Here is a 26,205-nt window from a genome sequence, read left to right as displayed (position 1 = left end):
GCCTATAAAGCTAGTCAGCTTGGTTTGAAAAAGGGAAGGGCAGGAAGTGCTGGCCTAGTCGCCGCCATCCACGTCCATGAACAAATAAGGAAAATTTCTTATGTCTGTACTTAACGACCTTCTACAGAGTGCAAATCAAGCCAAGTCCTGCATTAACATGGACTGTACAGCTCCTCTGGACAGCATCGGTCTGGTATTATGTACAGCACAAAGTAATTTCCAGGAACTCACCATTCATTGAACGTTGACATCACATTTAGTTGGTCATCGGTTAGAACAGAAATCGGCCCTTCAGCCTCCCAAGACTTGCCAATCATCAGGGACCATTTATACTTATCCCACTTTTCTCATTCATCCCACATTCCCATCAAATTCCAGATTCTATCATAACCACCGCCCTTACGTACACACTAGGGACAATTTACAGCAGCTGATTCACCTACCAACTCACAGGAGAAAACCAGAGTATCCAGAGGAAACCCATGCAGTTACAGGGAGAACTGGCAAACTCCACACATACAGCACAGGTGGTTAGGATTGAATCCGGATCACTGGAGTTGAGAGGCACAACTCCTTGAACTGTACCACCGTGGTCTGGATTATGAGTGGAACTTTGAAGACCGCCCTGCCAGGTTTATTACGCATTAAACATCTTGGTACCACAGACTCTGTGGGAAGCGAAACACTTACATTCGTAACGACAGAGAAAATAGCCACACCATTCAGTATCTGCTGCCATATTCCTATACTGTGAGCCTTTGCTGCCATCGGCCTCCGGAACTGTGTGATAAACTTCCAAGCATCCACACGGATCTCTATGATGTTGTTCAGCAGAGCAAGGACAGGAGCCAGGGGAAAGGAGGCCACAAAAAGAGTAACAAAACCAAACTGGATAACTGCAAGACAAGCACCAGATGACAGACGTAACCAAACGTGATCTTTTTTGTTTTCAATGTCCATAAAGCATCTGAACATCAATTCCATCTGAACATCAGCCATCATTGGTCTTTCACCACTCAAAGGCAGTGGCTGACAGATTTTCAGTCCGAGGACGGGGCCACAGAAACATTTCCTTTACTCGCTGGAAAAAAATTTAGAAAGCCCACACATCTGAGGAAAGTCTTCAAAGATTTTACACATTGACTTTTATAAAATTGGAACCAACAAAATGGCTGCCCAACACAAATAAAATCACATCACAGACACATGTGGATATTTACTGAGAAACTGCAATTCAAAAATAGAGTTCTTCCCCACACACCGCAGTGAAATTTGACTGGGCAGTTTCCGTGGCGAATCATCCTTGCATCCTGACATGATTTCGATGTCAGGGAGCACAGAATGGCATTACTGCTCGTACAACTCTCCTTTTGGAGCATTGAAGGAACTTGGAGCATTGTTGGAAACCCTGGGAAAACATGATCTTCCCAATGTCAGAGGAAGCTGAGAGCAGCATGGACCAGGGAAGAAGTGCTGTATCACTGAAAAGAACTGTGGGGTTTCTGTATTAAACCACTCGTGCACAGAAATGCTGTTAATGTCATGGCACAGAGACAGCAAATGGTAATAGTTTTGTTAGGATTACAACTGGAAGTTCGTGGCTATTATTTCTTCTTTATATCAATCCAACATCCCCTTTTCATTTTCGGTGTTAATGATTAAATGTTTTTCTTTCCTTAAAACTTCTTTTCCTCTAACTTTATCACTCCTTAATTGTGAGGAAGAAAGGGTTTGGGGTGTCATTGATTTGTGGCTTCCCTTACTGAACTTACAAGGGCAAGGTTTCAAAGCTCTTATATTGAATATCCCAGATACATTTGAAAAGGAGTCTGCAATAGTTTTGGGTTTACAATTAATTTTATGCTCAATGTACACAATATAAAGAAGGGAACAAAGTAAAATTTAACAGAGTAAATAGTAATATTTCAGATCCACTAATTTAAAAATTATCCAGCTTAAAATTTAGAGAAGAGGGTTTATGGAGCAGTTGCTTTAACTTATGGGTAGCTGCAACTTATCAAACGATAAATTGCCACCTGCAAATCAAGATCCTGATTGTCTGTGCAATAAATTTCCTGCTCAACATTTATCAGGAGATGCAGCAAATAGATGACAAGCTCTCAATGGAAGGAAGGAATCAATAACCTGTCACACAACAGCACTGGCAATAGATTCAGGCTGATTTCCACCTGCAGACTCAAGCTGGTATCCCAAGAACAGCAAATCACACAGCTCAAGTCTCTGCCAGTTCCTAGTACAACAACCCCACCAGTCCCAGTTTCCCACTTTATCCCCATCGACTTCCTCAAGTATATGTTAATTCTCTCTTCAAAGCCTCGATTGATTCTCTTTCTACCATCTTTATTAGTCATTGAGTTCCAGGTCATAACTGCACTCAGTGAGAGAGAGTTTTTCTTCACATCCCCCTTGTGTCTTTTGCCCTAAAATTCAAATTCATACCCCTTTGAATATTGTTGAAATCATGAGAAATTGGATGTTGGAACCAGCAAAAAAACTACCTGTTAGCAGTTTTGATTCTGCACTTAAATCACTGGAGTTCTGTGAGATGTATCAGCAGCTCAAACACCACAGGCATCTCTCCTGTCCTCAATAAAGATGATGTTGACAAGTTACTTCACTCACCCATTTCCAGATATTCATAGAAAAGGCCAAGTTGGCCCATGTCCTGCAAGTCGTGGTCCTGCTCCCAGCGGGAGTACAGTCTCTCTGGATGGTGCCTGGCATTTCGACTCACCCACCAGTTTTTTATCCAGCTGTAGAAAGAGCATACAAGAAGTGAAGAGCCATCCCTCGTGTTGAAAGCTTAGCTGATCCTGCAGAGCAGACAACACTCTTGTTTTACAGAGGCATCCAAATGCCACTAGCTGGTTTATCTCTGAAAGTCCTTGCAAAATGATGAAACAGCTCTATCTTAAAAATAGATAGCCTAAAGAAATCTGATTGAATCCCTGAACATTGCATACTAGCACTATCATGAGCTTGGTTTTAAGCTTGCTTATTAATTCTTAAAATAATGAAAAGGGTCCTGCATTCAGCATGCCATCGAACTTAAAATATTAATTTTCCTCTTTTCCACAGTGCATTTGAGAGAATCTGCAGACACACGTCTGAACTGCGTAAATGTAGGTAGGAATGTACTGGATGTTGGGAGATTCCAATTATCCCAGGAGCAGCGAGCCTTTAGAATAAGTTCCCAGCTTGAGTTGCCTTCCTTCAGGAAGGAGCTGCTTTAATCCTGATGCAGGGTTCGACCCAAAATGTCGACAAGTCCTCCCCCCCACTGAGGCTGCTTGACCAGCTGAGTTCCTCCAGCAGATTGTTTGTTGCTCCAGCTTCCAGAATTTGCAGTCTCTCGTATCTCTGCTTTAATCCTTAGTTGTGGAAGATAACAGTTGGCCCACGTGAGCCCCTGGACTGGGCTTGAACATCCAAAGGGAAATCAGAGAAATATCCCCACCTTTATTGGGCTAGGACTTAATTTATTGCTTCTTCCAATAGGCTGCAGGGCAGAACGAGATGAGGTTGGGGGATGAAAGGGGTGCATTTATACACATTGCTTTGGCCACTGATGTGATGGGGCAGCATCACATTTTCCTGCCCATTTATTTAGCCTGTGGAATAGGATTCCCCAGGCTACTTCCTGGGATATAATTCCATTCCTTAGTGAACCTCAAATAAACTTAGGGAAGAGAGAGCTAGGATGCTAGGTCAATGAGGAGTAATTGAACCTGGAAAAAATTGGTTAATTTTTAACTTTTTAAAATATGCTTCCAAATGCAAGGATCCTTAAAATAATGAAAGAGACCTGCATTCAGCAAACACCAGGCCAAGGAAGGAGCAGAGATGAGGGACAAAGAGGAGGAGGGAAAGGGAAATCAAACACTGGAACCAAGCAACGTGGGGTGCCAGGATTCAGAATGTTAAATATTCCCCCAAATTTTTAGGAGTTAAAATTCTCCAAATTGCAACATTTTTCTCTTCATAAACTCTAACACTGATATACCCAAAGTTAGTTTAATAGCATTACTATGAGACATAGAAACATAAATTATAGAGATAGGTTCAGTTGCCTTCTAATACTCTTGCTACACTATGAAGATCTTAGAACTTTACAGATCTAAGAGCAGGATAAAATGTCAACACAACATTGTGGGCTGAAGGGCCTGCACTGTGCTGTAATGTTCTATGTTCTAATGTTCTAAACAGTAGCAGCAATTGAGAAATCAACTTACGGCAAAAATGACTCCTGGATGTTGCCCCAGATTTGTTTGCCAGCCATGATGATGGTAAGCTGAGTGGTCAGTTCAATCAGGCAGCCACCGGGGTCGCACTGTCAGAAGTGGCCAAAGGGAATAAAGATGAAATTAAATGCTTGGCTATCTTACCCTGCAGACAATCAAAGATAATTTTCAAATGCTTGTTCTTCTGTATCAATGGAAACAGTGAATCACAGAAGTAAACTGAAGGGGCTGTTGTAATGGTTTAATGTGATCTCTCAGTTACTCTTGGGATATCAAAATAGCCTTTAAAAAAAATCATACAAAAGATCAAGGTTCCAGAAACACTGTGGGTCATTTTGTCCGTGTGACAACAAACCAGATGAAAGCGAGTGTTCGGCCATAATACATGTATTCTGTTTTTGTTTTGCATTGATATCAATGGAAATCAAGACTGAGGAGGGATCCACAATGGAAATCTAAGTGGAGAGAGATACAAAGGGTACCATTTTACACCATTGTATCCCCATTTGTCACTGCGGTCAAGCACCGAAAGTGGGTTGAAGTTTGTGTAATAGCAAATTCAAACACCTGAGGGCGCAATTGGCCTAATACAGCACAGCTTAAATTCCATCTCCACTCCCAACACTAAAAACGAATCTTCAATAATGGACTAACAGGAACCAAAGATTCTGAGCAACCAGGTATAAAACAGTTGAATCTTAACAACTTTCCTTATTTAGATGCATAATTTAAAACCAAATGTCTTAACAAAAAAAGCCATTTTTGTTCAAGAGACATGCATGGTTCATCTGATGCACTTCCCTGTAGCTGTGACACTTTACTTCTGTACCCTGTTCTTACCCTGTACTACCTCAATGCATTGTAATGAATTGATCTGTACAAACAGTATGCAAGACAAGTTTCTCATTGTACCTCAGTACAAGTGACAGTAATAAACCAATACCAATCATTTCACACAACTGATTTTGCCACTCATTGGAGAATGAAGTCATGTCTCCTTGACCTTTTGTACCTGACAGAGGTCTTCAAACTTACCATCCTTGATTTCAAGTCCCTCTTGCTCGTGCCCTTTCCTACTTCTGCAACCTCAGAAGCCTACAATGCTCTTATTCTGGTCTCTTGCTCATAGCCAGTTTAAATCCATCCACTAACGCGAGCCATGCCTTGGAAATTCCCTCTCTTCAACTCATCTTTTCTCCCTCTCCTTTTAAGATGAAGTCTACTTTTTGGACCAAGCCTTCAGTCGTCTGCCTTTCTACATCCTTAAGGATCTAATTTTGTTTGGTAACATTCCTGTGAAAGGCTTCAGTACATTTCGCAAAAGCAACTTATTGCCTGCCCGAGGATCCTACCTCTTCATTCCTCCATGACCCAAACAGATAGTTGTATCCTCCAGGGTGGCCAATAAACTTGCCCTTGAAGAAGGCAACATAGAAACAGGAGGAGTAGTAGTTAGCAAACTGGAAGAGGAACATTTTCATGGTCAGTCGGTTCTCGTATTCAAAGTGAGTTTTGGGAATCTCTGGTGAATCAAAAACAAAATTAAACAGTGTGGTTAATACAGAGGAGCTGTGACATCACCTCAGTGAGTTTACAGATATGGCAGCAGCAGTTTTAATGATCACCCCACTAATCAGGGGAAAACCTTGCCCAGTACCAGCACACATGGGGAAAATTGCAAGCGAGCCTCTCTCCAACCCCATGATTTGGAGTATGAGGGGCATAGATAGGGTGGATAAGCAATATCTTTTCCCCATTGAGTGATCCAATGCCAGAGGACATGCAGTTAAGGTGAGAGGGGGTAGGTTCAGAACAGACGTGAGGGGTACATTTTTTTTACTGAGAGAGTGCTAGATGCCTGGAATGCGTTGCCTGATAGGGTGGTGGAGGCTAATTCATTGGGGACCTTTAAGAGGGGCTTGGATGGGCACATGAATGAGGGGAAAATGGAGGGATGTGGGCATTCTGTCGGTAGCTATTTCAGCACAACATTGTGGGCCAAAGGGCCTATTCTGTGCTGTACTGTACTGTTCTACGTTCTATTAACAATTGTTCTTCAAATGCAGATTCCTCATTCTTTATGCCAAAGCATTTGTGTTACAGGTCTTTTCCCAGCATTCAGCTCCAATAGGATTAAAAGTACTGCAAGGCAGTACTTCAAGTGCAACATGTAACATCATCATTTCTATCCCAATGTGTGTTTTATGCAGAATTATTATATATATTTCCACTGTGTCACTGTACTTCTTTGGGGGACAGGTTGCATGAACCATCTTTACCCTCATTTAAATGTCCATATTTTCTTTCAAATTTCAAAACAGAGATGCTATATTTAGATTATTAATTACCTGGTGACCACAACATATCATTTTGTAATTATATGGGCAAAAAAAAATGCTCCCCTATTAGCAGGATTTGATTATGGAAAAAAAATCATCACTGCAATAGTTAGAGAAGAGTTCTACACTGGCATAGGAATTGCCCTCCAAAAGATTTAGAGTTTGTAGAAAGTGGACTGTTGTCAGCACTGTTGTCTTACTGCAGACAGACACTGGCAAACAAAGGATGTATTTACACGTTGGTGGTCTTTAAATTTAGAATAGTGTAGTGAACAGAGCCCAGTAAACTGCCTTCCCTTCTAGAATTTGAGTGTTTCACGATTAATGGGATTGAACAAAAGCACACTTCCCTTGGAGGGGACTGCATCAGTCAGGTTTGGCGAGTTTCACTTCTGGTCACACTGGTACTGGCAGATGGTACATAGCTGTCAAAACTGGCACTAAATTCAGATCACTAAACTCACAAAAATGATTGATGTGTACACACAGTTGAGAAAGCTTTTGCACATGTGTCTTTGACACACTCCCTCTAGTTATATTACAGCAATCAATGCATGCCAAAAAGGTTACAGAGGATTTCCACACAGGTATTCATAACTGGCATCACACACACCATGATTCAACTGCTTCGACTGCCCCAGAAACCTAAACTGGTTCCCTGTTAAAACCAATACATAAAACAATACAGCACAGGAACTGGCCCTCTGGGCCCACATTGTCTTTGCCAACCATGATGCCAATCAAAACTAATCCCATCTTCCTGCATGTGGTCCATAACCCTCCATCCCTGCCCGTTCAAGTACTTGTCTGAATGCTTCTTAAACATTGCTATTGTATCTGCTTCCACCAATTCCCCTGACAGCGTGTTCCAGGTACCTACCACTCTATATGTAAAAAAATACATACAAGTCTCCTTTTAATTTTCCCCCCCTCACCTTAAAACTATGCCCTCTAATATTTGACATTTCCACCCTATCCACCAAGTCTCTATCTACCCTACTTATGCCTCTCAATTTTATATACTTCTATCAGAATCTCCCCTCAGCTTTCGTCGCTCCGGAGAAAACAATCCAAGTTTGTCCAACTTCTCCTCATAGCTAATACTCTCTAATCCAGACAACATACTGGTGAACCTCTTTTGTACCCTCTCCAAAGCCTCCACATCCTTCCTGTCATGCAGCTACCAGAACTGGACACAATACTCCAAATAAGGTCTAATTAAGAAGTTTCATACAGACATGCAAATATTTCTAATGACTTAACTTGGAATAAGTCTCTCATTGCTGTCAGTTTAGCAATTGAAGGATTAGGTCCTCATCCTATCTTCATTCATATAAAGAGGAGCTCTGACCAACACTGCCAATTAATCAATAATGGAAGATACAGTACTGAATGACATGTGGGTTTATTATTCTGGACTACAAACCCAAAAGCCTGAATTAAATCATAGTGTGCAAATTCAAATCTGGAAGCTATTTTGAGAATTTGAATCACTTTAAAATATCTGCTATCTGACCACTGTTGTAAAAGTCCATTTGGTTGCGTGATGTCCACATGGGAAGGAAGCAAGGTCTTTCCTCAGTCTGAATCCATGCGCATAGCACTGTGTTCAGCTTTGGTCACACGCTATCAGAAAGGTGCCATTAAGTTGGAAAAGTTGCAGAGAAAATTTATGAGGATGTTGCCAGGACTAGAGGGCCTGAGTTATAGGGAGAGGTTGGGCAGGCTAGGACTTTATTCTTTGGAGTGTAGGAGACTGTGGGTAATCTTATAGAGGTGTAGAAAACCATGAGGGGCATAGATAGGGTGAATGTACAGTCTTTTTCCCAGGACTGGGGAATCAAGAACTAGAAAGCATAGGTTTAAGGTGAGAGGGGAAAGATTAAGTAGGAACCCAAGGGGCAACTTTTTCCAACAGGGTGTTGGGGATATGGAACAAACTGCCAGATGAAGTGGTTGGGGCAGGCACAATAACAACATTTAAAAGGCATTTGAACAGGTACGTGGATAGAAGGGGTTTCAAGGGATATGGGTCAAATGTGGAAGACTGGGACAAACTTAGAGGGACATCTTGGTCAGCATGGACAAGTGGGCTGAAGGGTCTGTTTCTGTTCTGTATGATTCTAGAGTGCCCAGCAAGTTTTTCAGTTCAGTGAAGGGGCTGTAGGTCAGGGAGGGGGAGGCTCAGTCAGAGCAGGGGGAAGGAAGGGAGAGACCTGGTGTGGGGTGTAGGGAGGGAGAAAAAAAGTTTTTCAGTTGTACTAAAGTTGGACTATGAATGCCTTCAAGTGAGTTAGGGCAAAAAGAGAGATCCTTTTACCCCAAAGTACTTTAAAATTTGAAAGCTTCAGACTTCAGAGTCTTGCATAAATTTTTCAGTAAAGCAGTCTTCTGGAGAAGGGTGGGGAACAAACTTTACCAAGGTCGGTGATCCAGATTGCCACCTTCTCATAGAAGTAGTTCAGGATCATGATGATGATGAAGTTCAGCACGGAGGCGGTGACGCTCGTAGCCATCTGCGGTGTAAACAACGTGCCGATGTACTTCACCTCCTTCATGTTCACAGTGATCTTGGCAAAGGAGGCATACATCGAGAGGCGGTATACGATGACTGCAATAATGCAGATCAGGATTAAAAAGATCTAAGCAAAAAGGTGGAGAAAGAAAATGAAATTTAACTCGCTTTATACAAAAACATGGAATCCCTTCTCAGTGCAGTCTCCTACTGCACTGATGGCAAACTTAGTGCACAGTCCAATACCAAATTATAGCAGGATCAGAACATGGTGGGTTCAAGACCAAGTAGCTGGGGCCCACAATTGGTTTTGCTGAGTGCCTGCATTCTCATCTCTTAAATGATGAATATCCATTGTAAAAGTATTCATAATGTGTGTTATAGTGGATGAAACACCATATCAAACAGATCATCTCAAAACCTTTCAAAAAAAAAAGCTGCAGGTAAAACAAATGTTCTTTTAGTTATGGTGTTTATATATAACGTAATGATACTAAATGGTTGCAAGGAATACTGAATCAGATGAAATTTGGTGAAGGAGCAAAATTTGATGTGATCATTGGTGTGAAAAGGGTAGTGTAGCAGTTACAGCGCCAGCAACCTGGGTTCAATTCCAGCCATTGTCTGTAAGGAGTTTGCACGTTCTCCTGTGTCTGTGTGGGTTTCCTCTAGGTGCTCGGGTTTCCTCTGGGTGCTCAGATTTCCTCCCACATTCCAAAGATGTATGGGTTGGGAAGTTATGGGCATGCTAAGTTGGTGCCGGAAGTGTGGCGACGTTTGCGGGCTGCCCCCAGAACACTCTACGCAAAAGATGTATTTCACTGTGTGTTTTGATGTACGTGACTAATAAAAGATGTCTTACCTAAAATGGCATCAGCTATCTGTTAGCAACACTTCGATAAACACAGGCCTTCATCTGAAAATAATCAGGCACATCCTACAGTGGAGGAACATCCAATGCCACTTCTCATGTCCCTGCCCACGTCCAACTTCAACACCACAACTTATGATTTAATACTGATGTGTTTTATCAAGAGAGGAAAATGTGCCAAGACCCATTGGGATGCAAGTCGTTAGTGAGGAATTATCAAAATGGGTGGTAACTAAACTGACATCATCCTTTTGTTCTTAATCTACTTAAAACCAGGGTTTGGCTTTGAGGAATTTTAAAAAGATGCTTACCCAAAACAGGACTGTAACCCCCGATAGAAAGGAACGAAGTGCTTGATTTGATATTGGGATGTAAGGCTCAAGTTCCTGAAATTGATGAGCATATGTTAGAACAGTGCAAAAACAGAGTATTTATTCTCAAGCGTCATAATGCTACACAGGATTTTAAGGCTGTTCAAAAAAACCAATGTCTTCAAAATTATAGTCTCGGTGAATGAGTAAATACCGTACATTATCAGATTGGATAACTGCTGATAAAATTCATACTAAAGATTCCTAGTAATTTGAGGAATTCCTGGCAGAATCCAGGAAAATTCCTCTGATCCAGTATTTGCTTAGGCACAGCCAGTTTTTGATAAATACATAAATTTCACTACCCAAAGAAGACATTATGCTTCTCCAATAAAAATTACTACTTAAAAGACCCACAATGTGAATACATTTACTGCTTCTCCGGCCAATATAAATTAAAAATGTAAATCCAAAGCAAAAACTGAGTTAGGCTTGGTAGCAGCAAAATGTGGGTGGAATTAAGGGAATTTCTCTGATGGTAAAGACAGGTGGTAGGTGGGATCAGGTTAAGCTACTATGGCTATGTAATTTGTTACTGATGTGGTTCTGACATACTGGGTCATGCCCCACAAGCCAGACTATTTAACAAGAGGAAAAGAGAGAAGGTGGCAGGTAGAAGTTGTCCTCCTATAGATGGGAGAAACAGCATGTTATCTAAAGTTAGAGAATCTGATATCAAATCCGGAGAGCTGAAGATGAAGTGTTGTTCCTAAAGCTTGCATTCTGCCTCGTTGTAGCAGTGTGGATGTCACAGACAGAGACTGGGATGGTGAACTAAAGTTCCAGTTTCCAGAGGGGAAAAATGGCATGTGAGCAAGACTAATTTCAGGCAAGGTACATTTATTTTAATTGATTGAGTTATAGAATTAGCTCAATTTAAATCAAGTATTTATAGTGTTCAAGTGTTTCTCAGTTATTTATTTTCTAAAAAAAATAAAGTTTTTGGATGATCATGTCAGAAATATTCAAAATGTTTGATAGTTTTGACAGTCAATGAGCCAGAGAGCATTTCTGTTAGTAGAGCTTGCCATTACAGAGCATGCCCAGACCACGCCAATCATATTAAAGCTGGCTCTGTGCAGGCAACTGTCACTGAGCAGAGGGTATCAAGAGGATGGGGAAATAGTAAGTGTTGAGACTCCAGCCAGGAAATTACATGGCACCTCTCTTGGAATGAGTGGGGAGATTTGGAGTGGCCTTTGTGGTATGGAAGCAGCTGATGTAAATGTGCAACAGGGCGAATGTTTCAAACTGCTCAAGTTACAGTGAGCCAAGTGGGCAATACTTTCACTTCTGGTCCCTGTAACTTCCACCATACTTAACCTTTGAGGTGCTGTGTTCAAAAACAAAGAAGTGCACAGAGCTTCGGGATCAGACATCAACAACTCGGAAAAGAATGTGGGGGTTTGTCTCACAACCATCGTGATATTTCTCTTAAGATCTTTTCTATTCATTCACTAGGTTTTGTTCACCATCGAGCCTGATCGAGTTCCAATGTGGGACGAAGTTTACCATCTGTACATTGCAACACGCAGGTTGGATGTGCACTGGAGGTTCGATGTCAGAGCATCTGATCACTTGGCTTTGCCAATGAACTCAGAGTCCAGCAGCAGCTCCAGAATGTACTCAAAGGGGCTAGAGGCCTTCGGCTTAACATCAGCAAAGTTCAGGTCAAGTTTTTTTTAAAAATTATTTCACTTTATATTTATTCAAGTCCTTAATTAAATTGTTTGTAAACTATTTAAACCCATTTAAACTTTTGTTTCTACAAAAAAAAAATCACTTTGAATATCAAATGCCTTTGACCACAGCAAGTTGTCAGAGAGATCAGGGCCATACTGAGCAGCAGAGGGGAGGCCTTCATTACAATGGGACCACTGTGTCCTGCCGTAAATAAGTGCAGGGTTCGGATGAATGTGTGGATAGAGGCGGACGAGGGCAGAAGGCGAGTTAGATCGAGCACAATCCTGTTTAACGTGAACTCGGATCATACTCCAATACCTTGTATTTCAGTTTGTTCCTTGCATCAAAATATTAACTGCTGAACTCATCAGCAGATACAAGTTAAGGCAAATAACACTTATTGATCTTTAGGCTTTATCTTTATATGAATATGTCAAACTTAAAATGAAATGGTTTATCTTACAGAAAACCATTACAACTTCAACATGTGATTTATCCCTACCCAATCCTTCTCCCTTACTGCTCCTTTACTACTGGGAAAAGAAAGATCAAAGACAATCAACGGCCTGGTGAATTGTTTGTTACAAGTCATCTTCAGCTTTATTAAAAGGAATACTAATCTGTGTCACATTGGAGGATATTGAAGCAATGCCAGTTACAATATGTGATGCAGTCACATTCCTTCCACAATGCCTATGCAGCTAAAGTTAGAAACTAAGGAAACACCTCGTTTAAGAGCGAAGGTAGTTCAGCGTTTCACTCAAGTATTACAGAGAACGGGTCAGGCTGGGAATAACATACCTCAAAGATCAAATGAAGTTAGTAATTTTCATTTGGACCTTTCCAATTTTTTTTTGTCAAATCGTAGAAAAATGCATTTGCAGTACAAAAGGAGGCCATTCAGCCATCATGTACATGCTAGCTGAAAAGGAGCTCACTAGGTTAACAAGTGATAGACAATTTAAGAAGTTAATTACTTTCAAAGAAACGCTACTGACAAGCTATTCTAGCAGCAGTCAGATGGAATACCGTTTCACCAGATGGAAAACAGCCCATTCAGGTGCTCTCAACGTGTGGTCAGGACACCCATCAACTGCTGTAGAGATGAGGTTGAAAGAGGTGCAGGTGTATCTCTGCCTCATCCATCAGGAGTTAATGCACATTACTATCAATGCATCGGAATCGAGCATTGTGGCAGTTTGATTTCCCAACCATCAACTCTACTTCATGCAGGGAGGCGACACAGTGGCACATCTAGTAGAGCTGCTGCCTCGCAGCTCTGATGATCTGACTTCAATCCTGACCGCCGGTGCTGTCTGTGTGGAGTTTGCATGGTTTCCTTATAACTGCATGGGCTTCCCCAAGATACTTCAGATTTGTCCCACAGGTTAGGTTAACTGCCCCTAGTATGCATGTGGGAGGTAGAATCAGGGGGGCATTCATGGGGGAAAATAAAGTGGTAGTGGTATAAAGTGGGTGCTTGATGATCAGCATGGAGATGGTAGGTCAAAGTGTCTGGGTGGGGTGGATTAGGAAATCTCCCAAGGAAGCAGAAGTTTAGGCCACACCTGAGTAACCGGGTTTCTCTTGCGGTGCGTACACTTTGCCTCGTACTCAGGACGGATCTGGAGCTGTTGCTGTTCTTCTTCAAAGTCTACCAGGTCCCACTCATATTCCAGCTTGGCCTGTCGCCGCTTCCACAGCTCCAGAAAGAGAGTCACTGCCCAAAACACAAACAGAAAAAGCACATATTATTTAACCCTGCCAGGCTTTTATCCTTGCTTCAAGATTAACTTTTGAAGCTCATATCTTCACAAGAAATTCCAGAAGAGTCAAAGATGTCAGACTCATTCTCCATGGATGTCATTAAAACAAAGGCAACTTTATATCTTCCAACCAAACAAACAGGACACTCACCCCAGATTCCCATAAAAACTGCAAAAAACAAGGTAGCCGCATTGTCAAACAAGTGGGAATTCTGCAAACATAAGAGAGAATGATCTAAATTAACAAACAATGTCAATCTTTCAAATTTAGTATAATATTGAGTGGGTTACAGTATCAGTTTTATAGAAATGGAAAATCTCTTATTGGTGGCCTTTTTAAAATTAGTTGTTTTTAACCTCCAATAAAGCCTTCTATTTCAATTATGCATGAATGTACTAGCGTGCTATTTCTAATTTAACCTGTTTTTGCATCACTGAAACACAATAAATGCTCTGTCTGCATGAAATTATTTCCTCAGGTGTGAAGTTTTGTAAATACAGTTGTACAATAGCTTCTAAAGCTTATTGTAATTAACTCTGACAAACATCTGCTGGCACTGTTAAAGAACAGCCTATAAGTCCCGAACATCATACATCTATACAAATAGCACATCATAATACTTCTGTCTCAACAAACCATTGAACGCACCACTGAAATAACTACCTTGGACACTTCTGTCCCTCTGGCTTTGTTCTTTCACCACATGGTGAAGCACCAGGCTTAAACCACATGTTTCCCAAGGGCTTAGGTTGAGTCTACCTGCTCTCCTAAAAGTCATTTTCCAATAGAAATAATTAGCACCTTAATTTTCAGTAGAGGATTTAATAACAGCAAAAAAAAACATCTGAGACCAGAAGTTCCCAATCAATACCCATGGGATACATGAAACTGTGTGGAGGGTCCACTTGAGAAAATGTCCTGCAGCAGATTTGTACAACCATGGATATTTACAGAAGGGGATAAGTGATAGGCAGAGGAAAGATTGGTGGGAGAGTGCAGTGGAGAAGGGATGGCAATGGGGCGATAGGGGGAGGGGAAGTCAAAAGATGGTCAGGTGGGTGATAATTGGCATTTTAGGAGACAAATTGCAAAACATGCTGAGAGAGGTTTGCGGGCAGCTGATAAACCCAGAAAAGATGTGCAAAATATTTCAGGAACCTCTGGATCTTTACTTTTCATAGACAACTATTTGTAACCAACAGGAAACCAGCTTCAAGAATCTGTAACAAATGTGGAAAGGAAAGCATGCAAACTTCAAGGCAAAACCGAGTTCACCCCAAGTTAATGGACAAATTTGCAACAAGTGTGCAACCCATATCCTTTTGGAGTTTTGCAAGTCTCACCTTCAATTTCCATTGGAGATGGTTTCAATAAATTTGAAATGTTAATATTACCCTGTACTACCTCAATGCAATTGATCTGTACGAACGGTACACAAGACAGGATTTTCACTGTACCTTGGTACAAGCGACAATAATAAACCAATAAAATAAATCCTACCTGGACTATTAGTTACAAAATAATGGAAAGTCCCAGCAACAGAAGAAGAAGAAAAAAATAAGGGAACTCTAAAACTATCCACTGACAAGTAACAATAAGAAGACAGAGTTGCAAGCAGGACAGATAGTTTTGCAAAAACTGATATCACACTGTTTTGAAGTCTGAGAAATATCCCCAATTAACTTCAAAAGCATCTTATAAATAATAAAAAAATAATGTAGGGAGCAGTGTTCTTGAATGATCCATCTTACATCTGGAAGATTTGTGGAGCAGGTCTGGCAGGTGCCGTTGTCTGAAATTGTACTGCGTTCTGTTTAGATCTACAAACCTTGGTTGATTCGCAGGTAGTGTTCAATCTCCAGAAGTCACAAGCATCACAAAGGGGACACATGATTATCTTTCCTCCAATCTCTGCATCACAGATTTCATCACTGTGGGGAAGCAGGAATAACTGATCAGTAAAATGCCAGTCTACATTTTATAATTTTAGTTGCAAAATATATTTAATTTTAGAAATAAAAGGGAGGTTTGACTTTGAGTAGTCAGCCAAGCATTCGAGGTTGACCAGTTAAACCTTGTGCTATTCATACCCACGTGACTAACTTACAGCAGACATACCATCTTTAAGCAGCAGAGGACGAGAGACTTGATGGTGAAATGATCACCATCCCTGCTACAGGTTAACATTTTTGGAAAGCACCTATAACAAAGCCAGCTGCACACAGTGAAAGTAACAGACGTGGTGGGTTTCATAATCCTTTTTGGCCTTTTATTTCCTTTGTTCTCTTGTGCTGTCTTATCGGTGGCAATTGTTAAGAATAGGAAGGTCAATTTTGAAGGCAGAATACAGGGTTTATGGCAGGATTCTTAGCAGTGTGGAGGAACAGAGGGATCTTGGGGTCCAAGTCCATAGATCCCTCAAAGTTCTCACGCAAGTTGATAGGGTTGTTAAGAAGGCACATGGAGTGTTGGCCTTCATTAGTCAGCGGATTGAGTTCAAGAGCCACGAGGTAACGTTGCAGCTCTATAAAACCATGGTTAGACCACACTTAGAAAAAATATTGTGTTCAGTTCTGCTCACCTCACTATAGGAAGGATGTGGAAGCTTTAGAGAGGGTGCAGAGGAGATTTACCAGGATGCCACCTGGACTGGAGAGCAAGTCATACGAGGATAGGTTGAGCAAGCTAGGGATTTTCTTTTCGGAGCGAAGGAGGATGAGAGGTGACTTGATAGAGATGTACAAGATGATAAGAAGCATAGATCGAGTGGACAACCAGACACTTTTTCCCAGGGCAGAAATGGCTAACATGAGGGGGCATAATTTTAAGGTGATTGGAGGAAAGTACAGGGGGGAATATCAGAGGCAAGTATATATACACACACACACACACACACACACACACACACACACAGTGGTGGGTGCATGGAACAGGCTGCCAGGGGTTCTGGTAGAGGCAGATGCATTAGGGACATTTAAGACTCTCAGATAGTCACATGGATAATAGAAAAATAGAAGGGATGTGGGAGAGAATGGCTAGAGTGATCTTACAGTAGGCTAACAGTTCGGCACAACATCGTGGGCCAAAAGGCCTGTACTGTGCTGTAATGTTGCATATTCTATATTCTAATAGCATTATGACCCAAGTTATCTCTCCAACATCAGGAAGAGCATGGACATGGTAGGTAAAATGGCAGCAGGGTTCATAGTGAACTCATGCATTCATGTCCAAATTCAGGCATGTGAATTTAAGCAGTGCCAGAGGAACAGGACCTTAATTTATCTGATATCTATCACATCTCTTTAAAGATGTGCCCAAATGGGGACTACACTGTGTCCATGGAAAGCTGGACTCTGTCCAGCAGCACAGATTCACGACTAGGCAAGTAAAACTGTTTTTTTTAAAAAAAAGACAAAGTGCATCCAGAGAAGAGCAGGCAGTAGCATCCAACCTCCAAGCTTCTGGCAATTGGTATTTTGCTTGAGTACCACCATTTTGTGGTCCCCTGAATATCTCCAATTTATTTTTCCCACTTTTAGCTCAAAGAGGTTCACACCAAACACAGGTCCTCATTGAGTCAGCACAGAGCAAGTGTCAGCATTCCTAGACAGTTGATCAGCAGTTCCTCCAGCATCGCAGTGTTCTTCGTCTAGATTCCAGCATCTGCTGTCCGTCGTTTTTCTGTCTCAGTACAAAACTGAATGGGGCATTGAATTATTGGGGACTGGGAGATGGATGGGGAGAGTTTGTGTTCCTTATGTTACAGGTGCAAAGGTGTCAAACATATTTTCCTCCTGACAGCTCGAAGTTCAAAAGAAAGCTTACCTCCATACATTGCCGTCCTTGGTTATGCAGCCAAACAGAAAGCAGATGAAGCCAACAGCACCTGCAATTCCCAACATTTCCGTATAAAAACCAAGCCAGGCAAAATAGATTCCAATCTTCTCTCCATAGTATTTTCTGGAAGAGGGAACCAAAGTACACAATCTCAATTCTCATCCTTAGCAGAATTATCAGAGGGGTACTGGGGATATGAAATCATATTGTTGAAAGACATGTTGTCACACATACATATATTCCCACTGATGTGCTTTCCAGATGATCAAGCAATAGTAACTGCTATAAATGTATATCTGGAGAAAAGCAAAACAGGCTCTTGGGTTAATGTTAATCAGGTGAATTACTTTAACCTACACAATGGACATAGTCATTTTAGACCAAGGTGAGCAGAACTAATAAAACAAAAGCCAAGTCCTGGAAATACTCAACAGATTAGGCAGCATCTGTAAAAGAGAAACACTTAATGTTTCAGGTTGAAGACCCTTCATCAGAACTGGAAACAAGTGAAGTACATGAAAAACATTTTCTTGAAACAGTAAAGAAATCAATTAACAGAGGAAGACATGGCATACATAATGCTATGAAACCAAGAATCAAAAAAATTAATATGAGATTGCACTTGGAATATTGTGTGTAGTTCTGGTCACCGTACCTTAGGAAGGATGTCATTCACAAGAATGTTGCCAGAACTGGAGAAATTGAGTTATGAAGAGACATTGAATAGGCCAGGACTGTTTTCCTTGGAGCAAAGCAAGGTTGAGAAGTGACCTCAAAGAGGCTTATCAAATCGTGAGGGGCATTGACGAGGTGGAAGGTCACAGTCTTTGTCCCAAGGTAGGACAGCCTAAAACTAGAGGGCATATGTTTGAGAGGGGAAAGACTTAAAAGTGATCTGATAGACAATCTTATCCCCCCCCCCCCCCCCCTCCACACAGAGGGTGGTGGGTATTTGGAACAAACTGCCAGAAGAAATGGTAGAAGTGGGTATTATGACAAATGTTTCAAAGAGATTTGGACAGGTTCTTATTTTTCAGGTTTATTATTACTGACATATGTCGTGAAATTTGTTGTTTTGCAGCAGCAGTACCGTGCAAGACATAAAAATTACAATTAGTTACAAAAAATAAATTAATTAAATAGTGCAAAGGAGGAATAATGAGGTAGTAGTGTTCATGCGCCGTTCACAAATCTGATGGGAGAAGGAAGAAAGCTGTTCCTGAATCGTTGAGTTTGGGTCTTCAGGCTCCTGTACCTCCTCCCTGAAGGCATGGTAGTAATAAGAAGAGGGCATGTCCCGGATGGCAAGGGTCCTTAATGATGGATGCTGCCTTCTTGAAGAGGTCGTCAGTGGTGGGGAGGGTTGTGCCCATGATGGAGCTGGCTGAGTCTACAACCCTCTGAAGATCCTGCATATTGGAGCCTCTATACCAGGCGGTAATGCAACCAATCAGAATGCTCTCCATCCTATATCTATAGAAATTTGAAAGAGTCTTTCGTAATATACCAGATCTCCTCAAGCTCCTAATGAAGTAGAGCCGGTGGTGGGCCTTCTTCGTGATTGCATCAATGTGTCGGGCCCAGGATGGATCCTCTGAGATGTTAACGCCCAGGAACTTGAAGCTACTCACCCTTTCCACCACTGACCCCTCAATGAGGACTGGTGTATGTTTTTTCAGATTTCCCCTTCCTTAAGTCCACAATCAATTCCTTGGTCTTGCTGACGTTCAATGAAGGTCGTTGATGCGACTTCACACAACCAGCTGATCTATCTCACTCCTGTATGCCTCCTCGTGGATAGGAAAGGTTTAGAGAAAATATGGGCTAAATGCAGGCAAATGGAACCGGCTCAGGAAGGTACCTGGGTCGGCTTGAATAAGTTGGGTGGAAGGGTCCCGTTTCCATGCTGTACAACTATGACTCTAATATGGGCCAATTAAAAAAAACTCTTGGATATTTGCTTTATTGTACAAGCCAACTGCTTTAATTTATTTATTTAGGTGGAGTTCTGCCACCAGGATAAAGTGGTTCATAAAACATTGGAAACAGAGTGCGCTCATCAATGTGGTTCATAAGTGATTGGCCCTTCAGAAATGAGATAGGGAGGAATTTCTTTTGCACAAAGGAATGCTAATCTTTGGAATTCTCTACCTCAGATGGGTTTCGAATGCTCTGTCACAGAGTACATTCAGGGCGGAGATGAATAGACTATTGGACATCTAGCAAAGTGGAAATAGGGTTTGGGCAGCAGAATGAACTTGAGACACAGATCAGAATGGCAAAGCAGGCTCAAGGGGCCAAATGACCTTATTCTTACATTAGTCTCCTGAGAAACAAAGGGGACTTACAAAAAAAAATTGAAATGGAGAATTAAGAAGAAATTAGACAGGAAGATGAATGTTTAATAACAAAATCAGGAGCATATGAACTCCAGGAACATGTGCAAACTAACCTGAAATCATAGTTAATTCAGACTCCGAGGGGAGTGTGGAAAGGTGGTTGGTGTTTGTATTTGCTATACAAATCTAGAAATCCAAACCTGCCTAACTCCAACGCACCTGGCAACAGCCTTGGGTGCCAATGCCAAATTAAATGACAGCTATACCATGGGCTGCTAGGGCAGGCACGGTAGTGTAGCAGTTAGCGTAACGCTTTACAGCGCCAGCGACCTGGGTTCAATTCCGGCCACTGTCTGTAAGGAATTTGTACGTTCTCCTTGTGTCTGTATGGGTTTCCTCCCACATTCCAAAGACGTACAGGTTAGGAAGTTTTGGGAATGCTATGTTGGCACTGGAAGTGTGGCGACACTTGCGGGCTGCCCCCAGAACACTCTACGCAAAAAGGTGCATTTCACTGTGTGTTTCAATGTACATGTGATTAATGAAGACATCTTGTCTTAACAAAGGACTTGCACTTTCTGGAGGGTAAACGTCAAGCCAAGTTAACATTAATTCAGTTGCAAAAGCCATTTGCTCTTTTTCAGCTAGAGCTTTAAAAAATGTAAACAGTTTGTCTCACCAAAATTTCTTTGCTATGCTTGGAACAAAGCTCTTCACTGCAAATTTGACCTCCATTTAACATTGTTACCATTCTAATGGCTAGTCCAGATCAGGTTGTAATTTGAACCCCAATTATGGTACATATTTATGAGCACTCTATTTCTAACCAGTGTAATCTTAATTATGACAGGACTGTAAAGTAACCAAGCAAATTGAGGCAAGTTTTTTTTTGCTAGAAAATGGACACAATTCTAGGTGGGAGGTCTGGAAAAAAAAAAGAGAACTTTGAAGACCATCTGATGAGGTCTGGTGCAGCATTTACCAGCTTGCCCATTGGGGCACCTCAATTTCAAGTCAATACAATACAATCACTTCAAAGACTCACCTGATGAGGTTAAGAGGCTGCTCCTTGTAGAACTGACCAAAACAAGCCCACTGTCTATATAATGTGTGTCGCTCATTCTCACTCTTGGGGTCATGGGATTTCTTCCAGTATCTACACTGTAGAAGCATACACAATGAGCATATAGCAGTAATAAAAACAGAATATATTGCAAATACTCAAGCAGCATCTGTGAAAGCAGCATCTGTTCAGCAACTGGTAACAAGATCACCTCGAATCTCTTTTCCTGCCTCAGAATGGATTTCTGATCTAGAAGTCTACACACTAGCACAATTCTATTGAAGGTAGAGGGAATATGTATTTTTGCATTATGGTGAAGTTTTTCCAGTAACACACACTCATTGCAGGGTGGACTGTTTGCTCATCAAAATACAAGGTGCATGTCTGAAAGATTTTAAAACAAGGTTACCCCTCACTACCTCTGTTCCCACCTCACAGTGGGTGGATGGATACTTCAGGGAAGATTATGGTCAAAAGATCACGCTCTAAATTATGGTTTACAGCATCCTGCTCTGATACCACAAGATATGCTGCTCCAATATCCTGCTCTAACCCAATATCACACCCAAAAAAAATCTGGGAAAGTCCACATGCAGACCTGCTCACTCTCATAATGCCCACCCTCACTTTAAAAATTATCATTTCTTTGAGCATAAATAGACTGAATCAGTGTATGTTGCTATAAAACATAACACAAAATATTGCAGAATCCCATTAAACCACTCCAAAAATGAGCTTCTCCAAGTCTGACAACACTCTTGGCTCTATGCACAGTGCTATTCTTAAAATCAATTTTGCAATACAAGTCTGGGTATCCATGCCAACCGTGCAATGCTGATGCAGCTTCCCACTTGGCTCTCAGCCAATGTATAATAGCAGCAATTCTCACCACAAGGTTCCTGCAGCTGCACTGAAAGGAAATGGAGGTCTGTCTGCAGAGGCAGGCAGATCTCATTTGTTAATGCATCAGGGACACTGATTTCTATTAAAAAAAAATTAATCATTGTGCTAAAATAAAAAGCCAGCATCAATTAGCAAAAAAAAAAATCACTGTTTCTTCTGACATTTAACACTTGTTAGTTGGACCTAGAAATGGAGGATATATATATAAAAATCAGAAAAAAAAGTCATTTAGAAACAACTGACTTTTTTTTAAATCTTGCTTGATGCGCACTCGGAAAAATGTATCCAACACGGATAGGGCACCTCACTCAGGCACCACTGTATCCATTTCACAGATCTTCAAACAAGTCTTCATATTGGTACAGTAGCCAGCAATGAAGTTAAATAGAATTCCTAATTGACACAGATTGATAACCAAAACTCAGGGTCTGAATTCTCCCAGGAACAATTTAAGTAAAACCAATTCTTGAACAGTCCCGCATGTCATACAAAAAATTATTACACAATTAATATTATGTTATAATATGTTGGCTCACGGCCAACCTCAAAAAGTGACTGTCAATCAATGCCTTATATGAAGTTGGGAGAATGCAGAGATCATTCCAACATGGAAGATGGATCACTGCTTGTCTGCCCTGAATAGCTGCAGTCGATGTTGGACAAAAGCTTTTGACAAGCAATGCCTCCCCAGTTCATAATGCATTTAACAGAATGCATGAAGCTCCAATAACACTCCAGAAGTTCAACACCATCCAGAACAAAGTAGCCTGAAAATTCACTCCTTGCATCACGGGCAAACAGACTGTAGTGCAGTGTGTACAAATGACTACAGTCACTCACCAAAGTTACTTCAACACACTTAAAATGCGGGAGGAACTCAGCAGGTCGGGCAGCATCTATGGAAGGAAATAAACAGTCGATGTTTTGGGTCGAGACCCTTCATCGGGACTGGAAAGGAAGAGGGCAGAAGCCAGGATGAGAAGGTCGGGGAAAGGGGAGGTGATAGGCAAGTCCAGGTGAGAGGGGGAAGGTAGGTGAGTGGAGGAGGGGGGAGATGCAAGAAGCTGAGACGTGATGGGCTGAAGGAGGAGGAATCCAGTAGGAGAGGACAGTAGACCATGGAATAAAGGGAAGGAGGCGGGGAATGGATGGGCAGGTCACAAGGGTGGAGGAGGAGGGGAAAGAAAGGGTGAGGCAGCCACAGGAATGAGTGAAAACAAAAGGAAGGAAAAGAAAAAAGGAGGGGGAAAAGAGGGGACAGGTTACCAGAAGTTAGAGAAATCAATGTTGAGGCCATCAGGTTGAAGACTACCAAGGCAGAATGAGATGTTGTACCTCCAACCTGCGTGCAGCCCTCACCTGCATCTCCTCCATCTCCCATACATCTGCTCTCACTCCATTCCCCCTCCACCCCCAACATAACAGGGACAGAGTTCCCCTTGTCCTTACCTACCATTCCATGAGTCTCCACATCCAACACGCCATTCTCCGCAACTTCCGCCACCTCCAATGGGATCCCACCACCAGGCACATCTTCCCCTCCCCCCGCTTTCTGCGGGGCTCGCGCTCTCCGCGACTCCCTCATCCACTCGTCCCTCCCCGCAGATGACCCTCCCGGTACTTATCCCTGCAACCATACTAAGTGCTACACCTGTCCCTACACTTCCTCCCTCACCACCATTCAGGGCCCTAGACAGTCCTTCCAGGTGAGGCATTGCTTCACCTGTGAATCCGAGGGTGTCACTTATTCCACCCGGTGTGGCCTCCTCTGCATCGGTGAGAGCCGACGCAGATTGGGTGACCGTTTCGTCAAGCGCCTTTGCTCTGTCCGCCATTAAAGCAAGGAACTCACGGTGGCCATCCACTTCAATATCACATCCTACTCCCATACCGACACGTATATCCACAGCCCCTTCCACTGTCACACTGAGGCCAAACGCAGGTTGGAGGAACAACACCTCATAGTCTGCCTTGGTAGTCTCCAAACTTTGGCGTCAACATCGGTTTCTCTAACTTCCGGAAACCCCTCCCTTCTTTATGCTTTTTTTCCCCCCTTCCTTTTGTTTTCCCTTTTTCCTGTGGGGGGACCCCCCTCGCCCCTTCTCTTTCCCTCCCCACCCTAATGACCTGCCCATCCATTCCCCACCTCCTTCCCTTTATTCTATTGTCTACTGTCCTCTCCTATCGGATTCCTCCTCCTTCAGCCCTTTGCCTCTTCTATCACCTCTCAGCTTCTTGCATCACTCCCTTTCATCCCCCCCTCCCCCACCCACCTACCTTCCCCCCTCTCACCTATCACCTGCCAGCTTGAACTCCTCCCCCTCCCTTCTTATTCTGGTTTCTGCCCTCTTCCTTTCCAGTCCTGATGAAGGGTACCGACCTGCAACTCGACTGTTTATTTCCCCCCATAGATGCTGCCTGACCTGCCGAGTTCCTCTAGCATTTTGTGTGTGTGTGTGTGTTACTCCAGATTCCAGCATCTGCAGAACCTCATGTCAAGGCATGTTCCAAACCCATAACCTCTATCACCAAGGATAAGGGGTTCAAACACATGGGAACACCACTACCTGCAGATTCCCTCCAAGCACCATAACACACTGACTTGGAAATATATCACAGTCTCATCATCACTGGGTACAAATCATAGAATTCCCTCCCTAGCCACACTATGGTAGTATCTTTGCTTGATTGACTGCAAAAGTTCAACATAGCAGCTTCTAAAGGGCAATCAGCGTTGGGCAGTACGTGTCCTTGCCAGCAACATCCTGATCCTAAAACAACAAATACATTAAATGAAAGCACGAAGCAAAATTTAGAACGGCAGCAGCATTATTACAAGTCAACAGTCCTGAGGGAGCTTTAAATTCAGCATTTGTATTTCTTGTTGGCAGAGACTGATAGCCTATTTCAGAGGCACTGATTATTACCACTTGTACTTCAACCAGGCAAAGTCAGAAGCACATGCCCTTGGCATCAAAGTCAAAATAACATGAAGATAGCAAGTGATAACCCAAGTCTAAACTCAATAGGCCACAAGACAGATGGCAATCCTATACCCACTTTGAGTTAAGGTTCTAACAAAATGAACCATTCTTTAGTTAGCCCGAGAGCAAGTTTAGAAACTCCATTCATTTTAATGGAGGGGAATAATTACAAGCAAGAGAGAGGTAAATCAATGGTAACACACAAAATGCTGGAGGAGCTCAGTGGGTCAGGCAGCATCTATGGAGGTAAATGGACAGCTGACATTGAGTTGAGACCCTTCATCAGGACTGAATGGCAAATTAAATCAATGGTAATTTTCAGGTAACTTGCAAATCTTTGAATTAATTGAGTCAACAAATGTAGTTAATTCAGTTTTTTTTCTTGTATTTTAACTTTTTAAATTTTAAGTCAGTGAATTACATGGCTCACATTTAATGGTATCCCCTCTCCTTCAAAGCTTGAATACCCACCACATGTACAGGATGTACTGGGGCAAACACAGATCACTGTTGGCTTTTTGGTGCAGTAATGTCTTCATCCTGGTATCAAATTTACCACATATAGCTTGTTTCTAAGACTGCAATTTAAGATGTCATCTGGTTGAAACTATTCGCCAAATATTTAGAGTGAAGAGTTTTCTCACACTGCAACAGTGCATTTCTGTTCAAGGTTTGACAAAAGCCATCAGCTTCACGGAGGGACAGGCAGGAATTTCCTGCCAACAATGAGTCACCATGCTCAGAGAGCCTCTCCCTGTAGAGTCTGCACTTATCTGAAGTAGAACTTCTGGCAGAAGCTTCCTGGACAAAGCTAGTTACAGCCTAATCACCAGAGGCTTTATGATCACAAATCCCACAGAAGTGCTTTGTCAGTCAGTTACACTTTGCCCCGAGGATGACGTAGCTCGAACCATTGATAATGTCTCAGAAATGGACAAATATTCAAAGACTATTAAAAAAGCAAGCATGCTATCAAAAAAAGAGATTAAAATATTAAAAAAAATTCAAACAGAAAAGCAGATCTTTGAATTAAATGAGATAACAAAAAAAACTGAAAATTCCCAAAACTTGCCTCTGTTCTTCCCAGCTGTTTCTCTACATTGAAATGAATGGAATTGCAAAATCTGCTCCAGTGTTAACTAAACAGGCAGGTTTCCCAGCGTAACTACAGCAAGTCTGAATAACATGAAGGCAGCAATTGTGCCCTAAGTCACATGTTCTGCTGCTAGACTCCATTGGGAGCAAGAATCCACCAGAAGTTCCCAATTTCT

The 26,205-nt window shown here is 42.0% G+C and overlaps 1 protein-coding gene across 4 annotated transcripts in view; it reads right to left on the bottom strand.

The window, feature by feature from the left end:
- The window catches only part of ano5a (anoctamin 5a), a 117,393-nt gene that overhangs the window by 13,653 nt on the left and 77,535 nt on the right, over positions 1 to 26,205 (bottom strand). For all 4 annotated transcript variants that reach the window (XM_052029294.1, XM_052029296.1, XM_052029293.1 and 1 more), the window contains 11 exons: positions 21,030 to 21,145; positions 17,634 to 17,768; positions 15,637 to 15,739; positions 13,959 to 14,019; positions 13,610 to 13,761; positions 10,299 to 10,373; positions 9,021 to 9,243; positions 5,615 to 5,784; positions 4,254 to 4,351; positions 2,644 to 2,774; positions 691 to 896 (listed from right to left, as the gene is read on the bottom strand). In XM_052029294.1, coding sequence (XP_051885254.1) covers positions 691 to 896; positions 2,644 to 2,774; positions 4,254 to 4,351; positions 5,615 to 5,784; positions 9,021 to 9,243; positions 10,299 to 10,373; positions 13,610 to 13,761; positions 13,959 to 14,019; positions 15,637 to 15,739; positions 17,634 to 17,768; positions 21,030 to 21,145 — 1,470 coding nt within the window. The remainder of the gene's footprint in view (positions 1 to 690; positions 897 to 2,643; positions 2,775 to 4,253; positions 4,352 to 5,614; positions 5,785 to 9,020; positions 9,244 to 10,298; positions 10,374 to 13,609; positions 13,762 to 13,958; positions 14,020 to 15,636; positions 15,740 to 17,633; positions 17,769 to 21,029; positions 21,146 to 26,205) is intronic.

This window comes from Pristis pectinata, chromosome 14, assembly GCF_009764475.1.
Source record: "Pristis pectinata isolate sPriPec2 chromosome 14, sPriPec2.1.pri, whole genome shotgun sequence".
Taxonomy (NCBI): domain Eukaryota; kingdom Metazoa; phylum Chordata; class Chondrichthyes; order Rhinopristiformes; family Pristidae; genus Pristis; species Pristis pectinata.
The sequence above is the reverse complement of the archived record's forward strand: the minus strand, read 5'-3'. Positions and strand labels throughout refer to the sequence as shown.